Raw genomic sequence first — 21,404 nt, 5'->3', positions numbered from 1 at the left:
TTCCATTAGTGGTATTACACTCAAGCTGTTATAAACTGACCTGTAGTTCCATTAGTAGTATTATACATTACACTCAACCTGTTCTAAACTGACCTGTAGTTCCCTTAGTAGTATTAAACATTACACTCAACCTGTTATAAACTGACCTGTACTTCCATTAGTAGTATTACACTCAACCTGTTATAAACTGACCTGTAGTTCCATTAGTAGTATTACACTCAACCTGTTCTAAACTGACCTGTAGTTCCATTAGTAGTATTACACTCAACCTGTTATAAACTGACCTGTAGTTCCATTAGTAGTATTACACTCAACCTGTTCTAAACTGACCTGTAGTTCCATTAGTAGTATTACACTCAACCTGTTATAAACTGACCTGTAGTTCCATTAGTAGTATTACACTCAACCTGTTCTAAACTGACCTGTAGTTCCATTAGTAGTATTATACATTACACTCAACCTGTTATAAACTGACCTGTAGTTCCATTAGTAGTATTACACTCAACCTGTTCTAAACTGACCTGTAGTTCTATTAGTAGTATTACACTCAACCTGTTATAAACTGACCTGTAGTTCCATTAGTAGTATTATACATTACACTCAACCTGTTATAAACTGACCTGTAGTTCCATTAGTAGTATTATACATTACACTCAACCTGTTATAAACTGACCTGTAGTTCCATTAGTAGTATTACACTCAACCTGTTATAAACTGACCTGTAGTTCCCTTAGTAGTATTATACATTACACTCAACCTGTTCTAACCTGACCTGTAGTTCCATTAGTAGTATTATACATTACACTCAACCTGTTATAAACTGACCTGTAGTTCCATTAGTAGTATTATACATTACACTCAACCTGTTATAAACTGACCTGTAGTTCCATTAGTAGTATTTTACATTACACTCAACCTGTTATAAACTGACCTGTAGTTCCATTAGTAGTATTATACATTACACTCAACCTGTTATAAACTGACCTGTAGTTCCATTAGTAGTATTATACATTACACTCAACCTGTTATAAACTGACCTGTAGTTCCATTAGTAGTAACAGACCTGAAATATACTGTTGTTCTGGAAGTTGATATTCCGGTTCAGGGTTAAAGTTCCCCCTTGGCCTTGGGAACGGTTCAGTCTAGTAGTTGTGTGGTCATGGAGAATGATGTTTACTGTTAGAGAGGAGCGGTTCAGTCTCGTTGTGATATGATATGATTCTCCATGGCAGTGCAGGCTGAGATACATGGTGAGAGGTGAGGGATGGCAACGTTTACAGACAGGAGGAGACCAGGCGGTGGGGGTCTTAAAGCCATGGTGGTTATCTAGGGAGGAGACCAGGCGGTGGGGTCTTAAAGCCATGGTGGTTATCTAGGGAGGAGACCAGGCGGTGGGGGTCTTAAAGCCATGGTGGTTATCTAGGAAGGAGACCAGGCGGTGGGGTCTTAAAGCCATGGTGGTTATCTAGGGAGGAGACCAGGCGGTGGGGTCTTAAAGCCATGGTGGTTATCTAGGAAGGAGACCAGGCGGTGGGGGTCTTAAAGCCATGGTGGTTATCTAGGGAGGAGACCAGGCGGTGGGGGTCTTAAAGCCATGGTGGTTATCTAGGAAGGAGACCAGGCGGTGGGGGTCTTAAAGCCATGGTGGTTATCTAGGAAGGAGACCAGGCGGTGGGGGTCTTAAAGCCATGGTGGTTATCTAGGAAGGAGACCAGGCGGTGGGGGTCTTAAAGCCATGGTGGTTATCTAGGGAGGAGACCAGGCGGTGGGGGTCTTAAAGCCATGGTGGTTATCTAGGGAGGAGACCAGGCGGTGGGGGTCTTAAAGCCATGGTGGTTATCTAGGGAGGAGACCAGGCGGTGGGGGTCTTAAAGCCATGGTGGTTATCTAGGAAGGAGACCAGGCGGTGGGGGTCTTAAAGCCATGGCGGTTATCTAGGAAGGAGACCAGGCGGTGGGGGTCTTAAAGCCATGGTGGTTATCTAGGAAGGAGACCAGGCGGTGGGGGGTCTTAAAGCCATGGTGGTTATCTAGGAAGGAGACCAGGCGGTGGGGGTCTTAAAGCCATGGTGGTTATCTAGGGAGGAGACCAGGCGGTGGGGGTCTTAAAGCCATGGTGGTTATCTAGGGAGGAGACCAGGCGGTGGGGTCTTAAAGCCATGGTGGTTATCTAGGAAGGAGACCAGGCGGTGGGTTCTTAAAGCCATGGTGGTTATCTAGGAAGGAGACCAGGCGGTGGGGTCTTAAAGCCATGGTGGTTATCTAGGGAGGAGACCAGGCGGTGGGGGTCTTAAAGCCATGGTGGTTATCTAGGGAGGAGACCAGGCGGTGGGGTTCTTAAAGCCATGGTTGGTTATCTAGGAAGGAGACCAGGCGGTGGGGGTCTTAAAGCCATGGTGGTTATCTAGGAAGGAGACCAGGCGGTGGGGTCTTAAAGCCATGGTGGTTATCTAGGAAGGAGACCAGGCGGTGGGGGTCTTAAAGCCATGGTGGTTATCTAGGAAGGAGACCAGGCGGTGGGTTCTTAAAGCCATGGTGGTTATCTAGGAAGGAGACCAGGCGGTGGGGGTCTTAAAGCCATGGTGGTTATCTAGGGAGGAGACCAGGCGGTGGGGTCTTAAAGCCATGGTGGTTATCTAGGAAGGAGACCAGGCGGTGGGGGTCTTAAAGCCATGGTGGTTATCTAGGAAGGAGACCAGGCGGTGGGGGTCTTAAAGCCATGGTGGTTATCTAGGAAGGAGACCAGGCGGTGGGTTCTTAAAGCCATGGTGGTTATCTAGGAAGGAGACCAGGCGGTGGGGTTCTTAAAGCCATGGTGGTTATCTAGGAAGGAGACCAGGCGGTGGGGGTCTTAAAGCCATGGTGGTTATCTAGGAAGGGGACCAGGCGGTGGGGGTCTTAAAGCCATGGTGGTTATCTAGGAAGGAGACCAGGCGGTGGGGTCTTAAAGCCATGGTGGTTATCTAGGAAGGAGACCAGGCGGTGGGGTCTTAAAGCCATGGTGGTTATCTAGGAAGGAGACCAGGCGGTGGGGGTCTTAAAGCCATGGTGGTTATCTAGGGAGGAGACCAGGCGGTGGGGGTCTTAAAGCCATGGTGGTTATCTAGGAAGGAGACCAGGCGGTGGGGTCTTAAAGCCATGGTGGTTATCTAGAAAGGAGACCAGGCGGTGGGTTCTTAAAGCCATGGTGGTTATCTAGGGAGGAGACCAGGCGGTGGGGTCTTAAAGCCATGGTGGTTATCTAGGAAGGGGAATTCTAAAAGATAGACATCTAGGTTTTTTAGCGTCCATCTGTTGGCCAGCTTCACAACATTTAGAAAAACGGCCTGTTGTCATACTTATTTAAGTATGAGAAAATGTTGATCCAAACTTAAAGACTGTTTTTCAATGTGAGCAGTGGATACAAGACATACTCTATGTTATCTTGACCTGCACACTGGATTGTCTAAGTGGTGGATTGGATTTAGGACACAGACCAGTGAGGTGTTTTAGCCTGGTGAAACAGGTGTGTTAGCCTAGTGAGACAGGTGTGTTAGCCTGGTGAGACAGGTGTTTTAGCCTAGTGAGACAGGTGTTTTAGCCTGGTGAGACAGGTGTGGAGAAGTCCACAGACAGGTGAGGTGTGTTAGCCTAGTGAGACAGGTGTGTTAGCCTGGTGAGACAGGTGTGTTAGCCTGGTGAGACAGGTGTGTTAGCCTGGTGAGACAGGTGTGTTAGCCTGGTGAGACAGGTGTGTTAGCCTGGTGAGACAGGTGTGTTAGCCTGGTGGGACAGGTGTGTTAGCCTGGTGGGACAGGTGTGTTAGCCTGGTGGGACAGGTGTGTTAGCGTAGTGAGACAGGTGTGTTAGCCTAGTGAGACAGGTGTGTTAGCCTAGTGAGACAGGTGTGTTAGCCTGGTGAGACAGGTGTGTTAGCCTGGTGAGACAGGTGTGTTAGCCTGGTGAGACAGGTGTGTTAGCCTAGTGAGACAGGTGTGTTAGCCTGGTGAGACAGGTGTGTTAGCCTGGTGAGACAGGTGTGTTAGCCTGGTGAGACAGGTGTGTTAGCCTGGTGAGACAGGTGGGTTAGCCTGGTGGGACAGGTGGGTTAGCCTGGTGGGACAGGTGTGTTAGCCTGGTGAGACAGGTGTGTTAGCCTGGTGAGACAGGTGTGTTAGCCTGGTGAGACAGGTGTGTTAGCCTAGTGAGACAGGTGTGTTAGCCTGGTGAGACAGGTGTGTTAGCCTGGTGAGACAGGTGTGTTAGCCTGGTGAGACAGGTGTGTTAGCCTAGTGAGACAGGTGTGTTAGCCTGGTGAGACAGGTGTGTTAGCCTGGTGAGACAGGTGTGTTAGCCTGGTGAGACAGGTGTGTTAGCCTGGTGAGACAGGTGTGTTAGCCTGGTGAGACAGGTGTGTTAGCCTGGTGAGACAGGTGTGTTAGCCTAGTGAGACATGAACGCTGGCCAACAGAGTAGAGCCTAGAACAACCCATCTAGTGGAACAATACCTGAGTGAGAGTTTAGAGTCTGAAGACTGCAGTGGTCAGAAGAAGACCTGCAGGAGGACAGAGACCAGACAGAAACCACACCTTGCCAGAGCTTTAAAGAGCATGTAGACTGCAAGTACCCCTGTAAACACCTGTATGAACCTGCAAAGACCTGTATGTAACTGCAAATACCTGTATGAACCTGCAAAGACCTGTATGTACCTGCAAACACCTGTATGTACCTGCAAACACCTGTATGTAACTGCAAATACCTGTATGAACCTGCAAAGACCTGTATGTACCTGTAAACACCTGTATGTACCTGTAAACACCTGTATGTACCTGCAAAGACCTTTATGTAACTGCAAAGACCTTTATGTAACTGCAAATACCTGTATGTACCTGCAAAGACCTTTATGTAACTGCAAATACCTGTATGTACCTGCAAAGACCTTTATGTAACTGCAAATACCTGTATGAACCTGTAAACACCTGTATGTACCTGCAAATACCTGTATGTACCTGCAAAGACCTGTATGTACCTGCAAACACCTGTATGTACCTGCAAAGACCTTTATGCATCTGCAAACTCCTGTAAACACCTGTATGTACCTGCAAACACCTGTATGTACCTGCAAACACCTGTATGTACCTGCAAACACCTTTATATAACTGCAAACACCTGTATGTACCTGCAAACACCTGTATGTACCTGCAAACACCTGTATGTACCTGTAAACAGTGCATTCGGAAAGTTTTCAAACCCCTTGACTTTTTCCACATTTTGTTACGTTACAGCCTTATTCTAAAATGGATTAAATATGTTTTCTCCTCATCAATCTACACACAATGCCCCATAATGACATCACAATGCCCCATAATGACATCACAATGCCCCATAATGACATCACAATACCCCATAATGACATCACAGTACCCCATAATGACATCACAGTACCCCATAATGACATCACAATACCCCATAATGACATCACAATACCCCATAATGAGCAAAAACAGTTTTTTTGATTTTTTTTTGCAAATGTCAAAAAAAAAACTGAAATATCACATTTCCATAAGTATTCAGACCCTTTACTCAGTACTTTGTTGAAGCACCTTTGTCAGTGATTACAGCCTTGAGTCTTCTTGGGTATCACGCTACAAGCTTGGGCACACCTGTATTTGGGGAGTTTCTCCCATTCTTCTCTGCAGATCCTCTCAAGCTCTGTCAGGTTGGATGGGGAGCGTTGCTGCTCAGCTAATTTCAGGTCTCTCCAGAGATGTTCGATTGGGTTCAAGTCCGGGCTGTCTGGGCCATTCAAGGATATTCAGAGACTTGTCCCGAAGCCACTCCTTCATTGTCTTGGCTGTGTGCTTAGGGTCGTTGTCCTGTTGGAAGGTGAACCTTCACCCCAGTCTGAGGTCCTGAGAGCTCCGGAGCAGGTTTTCATCAAGGATCTCTCTGTACTTTACTCCGTTCATCTTTCCCTCGATCCTGACTAGTCTCCCAGTCCCTGCCGCTGAAAAACACCCCCACAGCATGATGCTGCCACCACCATGCTTCACAGTAGGGATGGTGCCAGGTTTCCTCCAGACGTGACGCTTGGCATTCAGGCCAAAGAGTTCTATCTTGGTTTCATCAGACCAGAGAATCTTGTTTCTCATGGTCTGAGAGTCCTTTAGGTGCCTTTTGGCAAACTCCAAGCGGGCTGTCATGTGCCTTTTACTGAGGAGTGGCTTCCGTCTGGTCACTCTACCACAAAGGCCTGATTGGTGGAGTGATGCAGAGATGGTTGTCCTTCTGGAAGGTTCTCCCATCTCCCCAGAGGAACTCTGGAGCTATGTCAGAGTGACCATCGGGTTCTTGGTCACCTCCCTGACCAAGGCCCTTCTCCCCCGATTGCTCAGTTTGGCCGGGCGGCCAGCTCTAGGAAGAGTCTTGGTGGTTCCAAACTTCTTCCATTTCAGAATGATGGAGGCCACTGTGTTCTTGGGGACCTTCAATACTGCAGAAATGTTTTGTTACCCTTCCCAAATCTGTGCCTCGACACAATCCTGTCTCGGAGCTCAACGGACAATTCCTTCGACCTCATGGCTTGGTTTTTGCTCTGACATGCGCTGTCAACTGTGGGACCTTATATAGACAGGTGTGTGCCTTTCCAAATCATGTCCAGTCAATTGAATTTACCACAGGTGGACTCCAATCAAGTTGTAGAAACATCTCAAGGATGATCAATGGAAACAGGATGCACCTGAGCTCAACTTAGAGTCTCATAGCAAAGCGTCTGAATACTTATGTAAATAAGGTAAACATTTTTAATACATTTGCTAAAATTTCTAAAAAACAGTTTTCGCTTTGTCATTAAGGGTTATTGTGTGTAGATTGACGAGGAAAAACATTGAATCCATTTTAGAATAAGGCTGTAACGCAACAAAATCTGGAAAAAGCAATGTACATACAGGTGTTTACAGGTACATACAGGTGTTTACAGGTACATACAGGTGTTTACAGGTACATACAGGTGTTTGCAGGTACATACAGGTGTTTACAGGTACATACAGGTGTTTGCAGGTACATACAGGTGTTTGCAGGTACATACAGGTGTTTACAGGTTCAGTGATTACATCAAACACACTCAGAAGAAGTGATTCAGGGTTCAGTGATTACATCAAACACACTCAGAAGAAGAGATTATTAATGAAAGCAGACACCCAGCCAGTAGAATCCTCTGAACTACACTAGCCACAATGCAACACTGGGTACAAACATTTAGCATTTAACATTTAACATTTAGTGGACTTTTCAACACAGTCTAGACTTTGGATAGCTGAACACTTTAGTGACTGGCTGCCTTCCGTTCAGGTTTAACCCTGCACTCTGCCTTGAGGCAGCTAACTACTGTATCCTTATCCCTGGTCTAACAGCGTTAATCGGCTAGCTACTGTATCCTTATCCCTGGTCTAACAGCGTTAATCGGCTAGCTGCTGTATCCTTATCCCTGGTCTAACAGCGTTAATCAGCTAACTACTGTATCCTTATCCCTGGTCTAACAGCGTTAATCGGCTAGCTACTGTATCCTTATCCCTGGTCTAACAGCGTTAATCAGCTAGCTACTGTATCCTTATCCCTGGTCTAACAGCGTTAATCAGCTAGCTACTGTATCCTTATCCCTGGTCTAACAGCGTTAATCGGCTAGCTACTGTATCCTTATCCCTGGTCTAACAGCGTTAATCAGCTAGCTACTGTATCCTTATCCCTGGTCTAACAGCGTTAATCAGCTAGCTTGCAGGGTTAGCCAGGCTCAGTGTTATCAGGTTTAGTAAGGGGAGAAGCACTACCCACCTCCAGAGCGGCCTTCTGGACGGTCACCTGACTGAAGACCCTGGCCCCGTCGTCTGGACACACGGTCTTCAGCTCCTCTTTATTCAGAGAGAACAGCTGGGCTCCGGTTAATACTCCCAGACTGGTAATGGTACTGTAGAGACGGGTAGTAGCACAGCAGTACGGCGTCGTCATCACCACCGTAGAAATAGACATCAGCAACACCAGAATTGAGCCCATTCATTTAAATAGTAAAGAAAAGTATAGATCCTAGAATAGAACCTTGGGGGACACCAGCAGTCAACGCCACATAGTCAGATAGAACTACTACTTCTAATATGTCCAGTGTGACTTACAACGAGCTGTAGCCAGGCCTTGACCTCGTCAGGAGAGGAGATATCAGTACTATACTATAGGATGTATTCTCATATAGATATACAGATGATATTATATATACATCTACACAACCGTTCAAAAGTTTGGGGTCACTTAGAAATGTCCTTGTTTTTGAAAGAAAAGCAACATTTTGGTCTATTAAAATAACATCACATTGATCAGAAATACAGTGTAGACATTGTTAATGTTGTAAATGACTATTGTAGCTGGAAACGGCTGATTTTTAGGTTATGGAATATCTACATAGCCGTACAGAGGCCCATTATCAGCAACCATCACTCCTGTGTTCCAATGGCACGTTGTGTTAGTTAATCCACGTTTGGATTATGTTAGCACACTAATCCACGTTTTGCAATTATGTTAGCACAGCTGAAAACTGTTGTTCTGATTAAAGAAGCACTAAAACTGACCTTCTTTAGGCTAGTTGAGTATCTGGAGCATCAGCATTTGTGGGTTCGATTACAGGCTCAAAATGGCCAGAAATAAATAACTTTCTTCTGAAACTCGTCAGTCTATTCTTGGTCTGAGAAATGAAGGTTATTCCATGCAAGAAATGCCAAGAAACTGAAGATCTCGTACAACGCTGTGTACTACTCCCTTCACAGAACAGCGCAAACTGGCTCTAACCAGAATAGAAAGAGGAGTGGGAGGCCCAGGAGCACAACTGAGCAAGAGCACAAGAACACTAGAGTGTCTAGTTTGAGAAACAGACACCTCACAAGTCCTCAACTGGCAGCTTGAATAAATAGTACCCACAAAACACCAGTCTCAACATCAACAGTGAAGAGGCAACTCCGGGATGCTGGCCTTCTAGGCAGAGTTGCAAAGAAAAAGCCATATCTCAGACTGGCCAATAAAAAGAAAAGATTAAGATGGGCAGAAGAACACAGACCCTGGACAGAGGAAGATCAGAAAAAAGTGTTATGGACAGACAAATCTAAGTTTGAGGTGTTCGGATCACAAAGAAGACCATTCGTGAGATGCAGAACAAATGAAAAGATGCTGGAGGAGTGTTTGACGCCATCTGTGAAGCATGGTGGAGGCAATGGGATGGTCTGGGGGTGCTTTGGTGGTGGTAAAGTGGGAGATGTGTACAGGGTCAAAGGGATCTTGAAGAAGGCCATCACTCTATTTTGCAACGCCATGCCGTGCCCCGTGGACGGTCCTTAATTGGAGCCAATTTCCTCCTACAACAGGACAATGACCCAAAGCACAGGTCCAAACTATGCAAGTGTCACGCCCTGACCTCTATTTTGTTAGGTCAGGGTGTGACTTGGGTGGGCAAATCTATGTTTTGTATTTCTATGTTGGCCTGATATGGTTCCCAATCAGAGGCAGCTGTCTTTCATTGTCTCTGATTGGGGATCATATTTAGGCAGCCTTTTCCCACTGGGGTTTTTTGTGGGATCTTGTTTTTGTTAGTTACTGTGTAGCCTGCAGAACTTTACGTTCGTTCTTGTATTTTTGTTGTTTTGACGGTGTTCATTTTTAAATAAAGGAAAAATGTTCGCCTACCACACTGCACCTTGGTCCATTCCTTCAGACGAGCATAACAACAAGAACTATTTAGGGAAGAAGCAGTCAGCTGGTGTTCTGTCTATAATGGAGTGGCCAGCACAGTCACCGGATATCAACCCTATCGAGCTGTTGTGGGAGCAGCTTGACCGTATGGTACGTAAGAAGTGCCCATCAAGCCAATCCAACTTGTGGGAGGTGCTTCAGGAAGCATTGGGGTGAAATCTCTTCAGATTCCCTCAACAAATTGACAACTAGAATGCCAAAGGTCTGCAAGGCTGTAATTGCTGCAAATGGAGGATTCTTTGACGAAAGCAAAGTTTGAAGGACACAATTATTATTTTAATTTAAAAAAAAATCATTATTTATAACCTTGTCAAAGTCTTGACTATGTTTCTTATTCATTTTGAAACTAATTTCATGTCTGTTTTTATGGAAATGTCACGTTCTGACCATAGAAAGCTGTTTTTCTATGGTGGAGTAGGTCAGGGCGTGACAGGGGAGTTTCTAGTTTAGTTTTTCTATGTTGTCATGTTCTAGTTTTGTATGTCTATGTTGGGGTTTTGTTTGGGGATGATCTCCAATTAGAGGCAGCTGGTCCTCGTTGTCTCTAATTGGAGATCATACTTAAGTAGGTGTTTTTTCGCACCTGGGTTTGTGGGAGATTTGTTTTTGAGTACTTGTATGTTAACTCTGCATCACAGTTTGTTGTTTTTTTTGTCATTCAGTTTATTTATATGTATTGCATAGTTTCCACAGTGAAAATAAAATTGCGGAACGACACACACGCTGCACTTTGGTCCGCTTCTCCTACCGACAACCGTTACAGGAAAACAAGGACATTTCTAAGTGAGCCCCAAACTTTTGAACGGTGGTGTATATTTAATCTAAACAGTAAACAAAGTTGTTCGGCAATTTCATTGGTCTAATGAAAGCTTCATGCCGCCAAAAAACTGAGCACGTCACAGAATGTGTTTTTTTGGAGAGAAAAAAAAATTCAAGCGGGAAAAATCCATATATTAGCCGCGTCATTGTTTAAACCGCGAGGTTCAAAGCGTGGGAAAAAAGTTGCGGCTTATAGTCCGGAATTTACGGTATATTAAACTACATACACAGAGCTGAATCCCTTCAGCTGCAGCCAGGCCTTGACCTCGTCAGCGGAGGAGTCGTATGTGATGTTGACGGACGGGAGGGAGGCGCTGCGAGGAGGAACAGCAAACTTCTTGTTGGCGCTTCGACCCAACGTGAGACGGTGCATCAACTCATCCTGAACCTCCTCCATGTTGGACTTCCTCCCTACAGGAAGCAACATAACACAGACACAACATTACCCCATACCACCTAACCCTGAACCCTGAACCTAATTCAACATTACCCCATACCACCTAACTCCAACCCTGAACCCTGACCCTAATCCAACATTACCCATACCACCTAACCCAAACCCTGAACCCTGACCCTAACCCAACATTACCCATACCACCTAACCCCAACCCTGAACCCTGACCCTAATCCAACATTACCCATACCACCTAACCCTGAACCCTGAACCCTAATCCAACATTACCCATACCACCTAACCCCAACCCTGAACCCTGACCCTAATCCAACATTACCCATACCACCTAACCCTGAACCCTAACCCCAACCCTAATCCAACATTACCCATACCACCTAACCCCAACCCTGAACCCTGACCCTAATCCAACATTACCCCAACCCTGAACCCTGACCCTAATCCAGACTCCTGATATTAACCCTGAACCCTGACCCTAACCCTAATCCAGACTCCTGATATTAACCCTGAACTCTGACCCTAACCCTAATCCAGACTCCTGATATTAACCCTGAACCCTGACCCTAACCCTAATCCAGACTCCTGATATTAACCCTGAACCCTGACCCTAACCCTAATCCAGACTCCTGATATTAACCCTGAACCCTGACCCTAACCCTAATCCAGACTCCTGATATTAACCCTGAACCTAACCCTAATCCAGACTCCTGATATTAACCCTGAACCCTGACCCTAACCCTAATCCAGACTCCTGATATTAACCCTGAACCCTGACCCTAACCCTAATCCAGACTCCTGATATTAACCCTGCCCACCATCAGCCACCAGGAAGTAAACATTATAGTACAGACAGACACCTTGCCCTGAGACACAGTATGACATCATAAGAGTCTAGAACCTTCTGTCAGGGAAACCAGACACCCAACAACAGCCATCAGATCACCAGGAGACATTACAGTACATAGATACCAGGAGACATTACAGTACATAGATACCAGGAGACATTACAGTACATAGACACCAGGAGACATTACAGTACATAGACACCAGGAGACATTACAGTACATAGACACCAGGAGACATTACAGTACATAAGACACCAGGAGACATTACAGTACATAAGACACCAGGAGACATTACAGTACATAAGACACCAGGAGACATTACAGTACATAAGACACCAGGATACATTACAGTACATAAGACACCAGGAGACATTACAGTACATAAGACACCAGGAGACATTACAGTACATAGACAGCAGGAGACATTACAGTACATAGACACCAGGAGACATTACAGTACATAGACACCAGGAGACATTACAGTACATAGACACCAGGAGACATTACAGTACATAGATACCAGGAGACATTACAGTACATAGATACCAGGAGACATTACAGTACATAGATACCAGGAGACATTACAGTACATAGACACCAGGACACATTACAGTACATAGACACCAGGACACATTACAGTACATAGACACCAGGAGACATTACAGTACATAGATACCAGGAGACATTACAGTACATAGATACCAGGAGACATTACAGTACATAGATACCAGGAGACATTACAGTACATAGATACCAGGAGACATTACAGTACATAGACGCCAGGAGACATTACAGTACATAGACGCCAGGATACATTACAGTACATAGATACCAGGAGACATTACAGTACATAGACACCAGGAGACATTACAGTACATAGATACCAGGAGACATTACAGTACATAGACACCAGGAGACATTACAGTACATAGACACCCAGGAGATATTACAGTACATAGATACCAGGAGACATTACAGTACATAGATACCAGGAGACATTACAGTACATAGACACATTACAGTACATAGACACCAGGAGATATTACAGTACATAGATACCAGGAGACATTACAGTACATAGACACCAGGAGACATTACAGTACATAGACACCCAGGAGATATTACAGTACATAGACACCAGGAGACATTACAGTACATAGATACCAGGACACATTACAGTACATAGATACCAGGAGACATTACAGTACATAGACACCAGGAGACATTACAGTACATAGATACCAGGAGACATTCCAGTACATAAGACACCCAACAACCTTTCCTAAAGTTACATGAAGACAGGTGTGACTTACGGTTGACTGGCAGTGGTCTCTGGTTTGGGTGGTCTCTCATGGTGACGCTGCCTGGGATGCTTCCGGCGTCGCTGGAGGTGTTGCTGCTCTGTCTGCTCACCGCGCTGGGAGTGGGACGGGGGAGTTCGGCTGGTGGGGGCAGGGGAGGGGTGGGGAGACGTGGCGGGGCAGGAGGGAGGGGTGTGGGGATGGGAGGCATGGGGGTGGCCATGGGTTTGGGGACGTAGTCCGTCCGCTGTTTCTGAGGAGGAGAAGAGACGAGGAGACTGTAGTGGTGAGGTCAGAACAGATGTAGCCTGGGCCTCCCGAGAGGCGTAGTCGTCTAAGGCGTCGCAGCGCTACGCTAGCTGTGACACTAGAGATCCTGGGTTCGAGTCCAGGCTCTGTCGCAGCCGGCCGCGACCGGGAGACCCATGAGGCAGCGCGCAATTGTCCCAGTGTCGTCTGGGTTAAGGGGAGGGTTTGGTCGGCAGGGAAGTTCTTGTCCCATCGCTGCACTAGCGACTCCTGTGGCGGGCCGGGGGCGGGCCGGGGGCGCGGTCCACGCTGACACGGTTGCCAGGTGGTACGGGTGTTTCCTCCGAACACATTGGTGCGGCTGGCTTCCGGGTTAAGTGGGGCATTGTGTCAAGAAGCAGTGCGGCTTGGTTGGGTCGTGTTTCGGAGGACGCACGGCTCTCGACCTTCGCCACGTCCCTACGGGAGGTGCAGCGATGAGACAAGACTAACTACCAATTGGATTCTCAGAAATTGTGGAGAAAAAGGGGTAAAAATAATAAAAAATAAAACAATGATAAAATAACAGATCTAGTCTACAATCAACACCAACAGAATCCATCCACTGTATTCATATGAAGCAGACGTTGCTTAGTTACCTCGTTTAACTCTCCCAGTAATTGCTTGCGTGAGGAAATGGAAATAAAACATGGTTGTGAGGCGTTTTACTGTACTTTGCTCAAGGCACCGCAAAGTCACTCAGGTGCAAAGACAACTGACAAGAAACCTCGAAACCACAGCACATCGACAAGGCGGTGTAATACGGTTCAGATGAAACCACAGCACATCGACAAGGCGGTGTAATACGGTTCAGATGAAACCACAGCACATCGACAAGGCGGTGTAATGTGGTTCAGATGAAACCACAGCACATCAACAAGGCGGTGTAATACGGTTCAGATGAAACCACAGCACATCGACAAGGCGGTGTAATACGGTTCAGATGAAACCACAGCACATCGACAAGGCGGTGTAATGCGGTTCAGATGAAACCACAGCACATCGACAAGGCGGTGTAATGCGGTTCAGATGAAACCACAGCACATCGACAAGGCGGTGTAATACGGTTCAGATGAAACCACAGCACATCGACAAGGCGGTGTAATACGGTTCAGATGAAACCACAGCACATCGACAAGGCGGTGTAATACGGTTCAGATGAAACCACAGCACATCGACAAGGCGGTGTAATACGGTTCAGATGAAACCACAGCACATCGACAAGGCGGTGTAATACGGTTCAGATGAAACCACAGCACATCGACAAGGCGGTGTAATACGGTTCAGATGAAACCACAGCACATCGACAAGGCGGTGTAATGTGGTTCAGATGAAACCACAGCACATCGACAAGGCGGTGTAATACGGTTCAGATGAAACCACAGCACATCGACAAGGCGGTGTAATGTGGTTCAGATGAAACCACAGCACATCGACAAGGCGGTGTAATACGGTTCAGATGAAACCACAGCACATTGACAAGGCGGTGTAATGTGGTTCAGATGAAACCACAGCACATTGACAAGGCGGTGTAATACGGTTCAGATGAAACCACAGCACATTGACAAGGCGGTGTAATATGGTTCAGATGAAACCACAGCACATTGACAAGGCGGGGGAGCCAGATCCCTCCACTAGCTAGGCAAGAGGGGTTAACTGAAACACTACAGCGGGGAGTCTAGACGTCTAACATGGAAGGGAACCAGATCCCTCCACTAGCTAGGCTAGAGGGGAAACTGAAACACTCTAGCAGGGATGTAGGCCCTTGAACTCAGGGCCCAGCTCTGACTGCAGAAGGTTAGGGGCCCGGCTCTGACTGCAGAAGGTTAGGGGCCCGGCTCTGACTGCAGAAGGTAAGGGACCCGGCTCTGACTGCAGAAGGTAAGGGACCCGGCTCTGACTACAGAAGATTAGGGCCCGGCTCTGACTGCAGAAGGTTAGGGCCCGGCTCTGACAGCAGAAGGTTAGGGGCCGGCTCTGACAGCAGAAGGTTAGGGGCCGGGCTCTGACTGCAGAAGGTTACCCTCATGATAAATTCTGATTTTTGTGGCCCCCATCAAAGTTGCCCATCCCTGCACTAGAAGCACTCAGCACACACAGTCATTCTAACCCAGAGTCATATATACTGTTAATACAGTATGACTCTGGTCCAACCAACCATACCTTGAACAACTCAAACTCCTTCTTTGGCATCATTAGCTTTATGTGAAAGACAAAGAGGAGCAGACAGACAGACAGACAGACAGACAGACAGACAGACAGACAGACAGACAGACAGACAGACAGACAGACGAATATGAGATGTATGACAGGGACAGGATGTAATGGCTGACGTGATGCTTTAATTACTCTGTCAATAGGACTAATATTAACATACAAATGCTGAGACCCTTATTCAGAGACGCCGTCCAGGGGACGTACCTGTATCGTATGGCTATAGATGGGTTCCCCCCCGGGGACGTACCTGTATCGTATGGCTATAGATGGGTTCCCCCCCCGGGGACGTACCTGTATCGTATGGCTATAGATGGGTTCCCCCCCGGGGACGTACCTGTATAGTATGGCTATAGATGGGTTCCCCCCGCACCGTGATGTCCACAGCCTTGGTGGCCTCCAGGATGTTGTTCGGCACATAGCCAGACGCCCCGGAACAGTTACAAACCTTCCACCACTGCTTCCTGTCATCCAGCACCTGAACAGGGTTACCAGGGTTACCAGGGGAAGGATTGGTTAATCTTCAACACTATAAATGGACCTGACCAGGGTTACCAGGGGGAGGATTGGTTAACCTTCAACACTATAAATGGACCTGACCAGGGTTACCAGGGGGAGGATTGGTTAACCTTCAACACTGTAAATGTTGTTACATGTTGCAGATGGACCTGACCAGGGTTACCAGGGGAGGATTGGTTAACCTTCAACACTGTAAATGTTGTTACATGTTACAGATGGACCTGACCAGGGTTACCAGGGGGAGACCTTCATCACTGTAAATGTTGTTACATGTTACAGATGGATCTGACCAGGGTTACCAGGGGGGGATTGGTTAACCTTCAACACTGTAAATGTTGTTACATGTTACAGATGGACCTGACCAGGGTTACCAGGGGGAGGATTGGTTACCTTCAACACTGTAAATGTTGCTACATGTTACAGATGGACCTGACCAGGGTTACCAGGGGGAGGATTGGTTAACCTTCAACACTGTAAATGTTGTTACATGTTACAGATGGACCTGACCAGGGTTACCAGGGGGAGGATTGGTTAACCTTCAACACTATAAATGGACCTGACCAGGGTTACCAGGGGGAGGATTGGTTAACCTTCAACACTGTAAATGTTGTTACATGTTGCAGATGGACCTGACCAGGGTTACCAGGGGAGGATTGGTTAACCTTCAACACTGTAAATGTTGTTACATGTTACAGATGGACCTGACCAGGGTTACCAGGGGGAGACCTTCATCACTGTAAATGTTGTTACATGTTACAGATGGACCTGACCAGGGTTACCAGGGGGGGATTGGTTAACCTTCAACACTGTAAATGTTGTTACATGTTACAGATGGACCTGACCAGGGTTACCAGGGGGAGGATTGGTTACCTTCAACACTGTAAATGTTGCTACATGTTACAGATGGACCTGACCAGGGTTACCAGGGGGAGGATTGGTTAACCTTCAACACTGTAAATGTTGTTACATGTTACAGATGGACCTGACCAGGGTTACCAGGGGGAGAATTGGTTAACCTTCAACACTGTAAATGTTGTTACATGTTACAGATGGACCTGACCAGGGTTACCAGGGGGAGACCTTCAACACTGTAAATGTTGTTACATGTTGCAGATGGACCTGACCAGGGTTACCAGGGGAAGGATTGGTTAACCTTCAACACTGTAAATGTTGTTACATGTTACAGATGGACCTGACCAGGGTTACCAGGGGGAGGATTGGTTAACCTTCAACACTGTAAATGTTGTTACATGTTACAGATGGACCTGACCAGGGTTACCAGGGGGAGACCTTCAACACTGTAAATGTTGTTACATGTTGCAGATGGACCTGACCAGGGTTACCAGGGGGAGGATTGTTACCTTCAACACTGTAAATGTTGTTACATGTTGCAGATGGACCTGACCAGGGTTACCAGGGGAAGGATTGGTTAACCTTCAACACTGTAAATGTTGTTACATGTTACAGATGGACCTGACCAGGGTTACCAGGGGAAGGATTGGTTAACCTTCAACACTGTAAATGTTGTTACATGTTACAGATGGACCTGACCAGGGTTACCAGGGGGAGGATTGGTTAACCTTCAACACTGTAAATGTTGTTACATGTTACAGATGGACCTGACCAGGGTTACCAGGGGAAGGATTGGTTACCTTCAACACTGTAAATGTTGTTACATGTTACAGATGGACCTGACCAGGGTTACCAGGGGGAGACCTTCAACACTGTAAATGTTGTTACATGTTACAGATGGACCTGACCAGGGTTACCAGGGGGAGGATTGGTTAACCTTCAACACTGTAAATGTTGTTACATGTTACAGATGGACCTGACCAGGGTTACCAGGGGAAGGATTGGTTAACCTTCAACACTGTAAATGTTGTTACATGTTACAGATGGACCTGACCAGGGTTACCAGGGGGAGGATTGGTTACCTTCAACACTGTAAATGTTGTTTACATGTTACAGATGGACCTGACCAGGGTTACCAGGGGTAGATGTGGTTAAACCAATGACTGTATATGAATCGACAAAGCCATCGATTCCATGACACCACTCATTCCTATGTGAAGTGGCAAAAGGGCATTTGAAGCCAAAGTCGTGGGTTAAGATGGCGTCTGACGGAGACGTAACATGCTCAGTTTGAGCTACTCCAGGAAGTGATGTTGCAGACTAACTCAGTGCTGCCCCCCTCTCATTGACCGGGGTACTGCAGGCTAACTCAGTGCTGCCTCCTCTCATTGACCGGGGTACTGCAGGCTAACTCAGTGCTGCCCCCTCTCATTGACCGGGGTACTGCAGGCTAACTCAGTGCTGCCCCCTGTCATTGACCGGGGTACTGCAGGCTAACTCAGTGCTGCCTCCTCTCATTGACCGGGGTACTGCAGGCTAACTCAGTGCTGCCTCCTCTCATTGACCGGGGTACTGCAGGCTAACTCAGTGCTGCCCCCTCTCATTGACCGGGGTACTGCAGGCTAACTCAGTGCTGCCTCCTCTCATTGACCGGGGTACTGCAGGCTAACTCAGTGCTGCCCCCTCTCATTGACCGGGGTACTGCAGGCTACCATTAGCAACTAAATAATCTTCTCCCGTGTGCGATTTTAAACTAAATCGGCTCCAAGGACATACATCTGGTGTAATAGAAGCAATTACTGGTGACATGATTGTGTTGGATTTTGTTTATTTTATTTACAGTAAGATTAACCACGAAGCTTCCCATTCACTATACTGGGGGGGATCCTGTTTTCCCATTCACTATACTGGTGGGGGGGGATCCTGTTTTCCCATTCACTATACTGGGGGGATCCTGTTTTCCCATTCACTATACTGGTGGGGGGGGATCCTGTTTTCCCATTCACTATACTGGGGGGGGGATCCTGTTTTCCCATTCACTATACTGGTGGGGGATCCTGTTTTCCCATTCACTATACTGGGGGGGATCCTGTTTTCCCATTCACTATACTGGGGGGGGATCCTGTTTTCCCATTCACTATACTGGTGGGGGATCCTGTTTTCCCATTCACTATACTGGTGGGGGATCCTGTTTTCCCATTCACTATACTGGGGGGGGATCCTTGTTTTCCCATTCACTATACTGGGGGGGGGATCCTGTTTTCCCATTCACTATACTGGTGGGGGATCCTGTTTTCCCATTCACTATACTGGGGGGGGGGGATCCTGTTTTCCCATTCACTATACTGGGGGGGGATCCTGTTTTCCCATTCACTATACTGGGGGGGGGATCCTGTTTTCCCATTCACTATACTGGGGGGGGATCCTGTTTTCCCATTCACTATACTGGGGGGGGGATCCTGTTTCCCATTCACTATACTGGTGGGGGATCCTGTTTTCCCATTCACTATACTGGGGGGGGGATCCTGTTTTCCCATTCACTATACTGGGGGGGGATCCTGTTTTCCCATTCACTATACTGGGGGGGGGATCCTGTTTTCCCATTCACTATACTGGGGGGGGATCCTGTTTTCCCATTCACTATACTGGTGGGGGATCCTGTTTTCCCATTCACTATACTGGGGGGGGGGAATCCTGTTTTCCCATTCACTATACTGGGGGGGGATCCTGTTTTCCCATTCACTATACTGGGGGAGATCCTGTTTTCCCATTCACTATACTGGGGGGGGATCCTGTTTTCCCATTCACTATACTGGGGGGGATCCTGTTTTCCCATTCACTATACTGGGGGGATCCTGTTTTCCCATTCACTATACTGGGGGGGGGGATCCTGTTTTCCCATTCACTATACTGGTGGGGGGGGATCCTGTTTTCCCATTCACTATACTGGGGGGGGATCCTGTTTTCCCATTCACTATACTGGGGGGGGATCCTGTTTTCCCATTCACTATACTGGGGGGGGATCCTGTTTTCCCATTCACTATACTGGTGGGGGATCCTGTTTTCCCATTCACTATACTGGGGGGGGATCCTGTTTTCCCATTCACTATACTGGGGGGGGATCCTGTTTTCCCATTCACTATACTGGGGGGGGAATCCTGTTTTCCCATTCACTATACTGGGGGGGATCCTGTTTTCCCATTCACTATACTGGGGGGGGGGATCCTGTTTTCCCATTCACTATACTGGGGGGGGGATCCTGTTTTCCCATTCACTATACTGGGGGAGATCCTGTTTTCCCATTCACTATACTGGGGGGGATCCTGTTTTCCCATTCACTATACTGGGGGGGATCCTGTTTTCCCATTCACTATACTGGGGGGGATCCTGTTTTCCCATTCACTATACTGGGGGGGGGGGGATCCTGTTTTCCCATTCACTATACTGGTGGGGGGGATCCTGTTTTCCCATTCACTATACTGGGGGGGGATCCTGTTTTCCCATTCACTATACTGGGGGGGGGGATCCTGTTTTCCCATTCACTATACTGGTGGGGGGGATCCTGTTTTCCCATTCACTATACTGGTGGGGGATCCTGTTTTCCCATTCACTATACTGGGGGGGGATCCTGTTTTCCCATTCACTATACTGGGGGGGATCCTGTTTTCCCATTCACTATACTGGGGGGGGGATCCTGTTTTCCCATTCACTATACTGGTGGGGGATCCTGTTTTCCCATTCACTATACTGGTGGGGGATCCTGTTTTCTGCAAACAATGCCTGCAGTACCGCGGTCGGCCATGAACTTCGTGGCTTCATTGAGAAAGGGGGTAGTCGTTCTCCCCCTGGGTTAAACATTGAGCACAACATGTGTCTGTGCTCTCCACTGCCCTCTAGTGGTTCTTGCCATAAAACGAGTGTTTTCGTGATCGACGACACAAGGCAATATTGTTGAAATAAAGACGTCTATTATTATGTGATGTGACAACAACAGTCTTTACTACTCTGGGGGTTATTTACACTGATGTTACAGCGAGCCTTTGTGTTTAAATGTTTGAGTTAACGGTTCTTTACCTCCACAACCTCGTCCTTCACCAACGACAGCTCTGTGTTGTTTCTGGCCACAAAGTCATACTTGGATTTGGCAAACAGTTTTGGCTGACCTCTACTGCCGTGGGCCTCGTAGTTCCTGTTTACGTCAGAGATTAGAGGTCAAGGGGTTAGACAGATGAATAGGGACTGATACACGCATCATCATCCAATCACATCATCATCATCCGAAAGCACAACACGCATCATCATCCAATCACATCATCATCCACAACACGCATCATATCCAATCACATCATCATCCACAACACGCATCATCATCCAATCACATCATCATCCA

General features: G+C 47.1%; 1 protein-coding gene across 3 annotated transcripts in view; it reads right to left on the bottom strand.

Annotated features, from left to right (window-relative positions):
* LOC115189855 (epidermal growth factor receptor kinase substrate 8) overlaps nt 1-21,404 on the bottom strand; it is an 82,092-nt gene that overhangs the window by 6,851 nt on the left and 53,837 nt on the right. For 2 of the 3 annotated variants that reach the window (XM_029748384.1, XM_029748385.1), the window contains exons 18-22: nt 21,089-21,203; nt 15,981-16,121; nt 13,154-13,394; nt 10,811-10,994; nt 7,809-7,941 (exon numbers count right to left, since the gene is read on the bottom strand). In XM_029748384.1, the coding sequence (XP_029604244.1) occupies nt 7,809-7,941; nt 10,811-10,994; nt 13,154-13,394; nt 15,981-16,121; nt 21,089-21,203 (814 nt within the window). Of the gene's footprint in view, nt 1-7,808; nt 7,942-10,810; nt 10,995-13,153; nt 13,395-14,028; nt 14,053-15,592; nt 15,629-15,980; nt 16,122-21,088; nt 21,204-21,404 lie in introns of all 3 variants that reach the window. The other variant, XM_029748383.1, reaches the window with a different exon arrangement.

The sequence above is a fragment of the Salmo trutta genome, unplaced genomic scaffold, assembly GCF_901001165.1.
Source record: "Salmo trutta unplaced genomic scaffold, fSalTru1.1, whole genome shotgun sequence".
Classification (NCBI taxonomy): domain Eukaryota; kingdom Metazoa; phylum Chordata; class Actinopteri; order Salmoniformes; family Salmonidae; genus Salmo; species Salmo trutta.
This window is presented reverse-complemented; position numbering and strand designations above follow the sequence as displayed.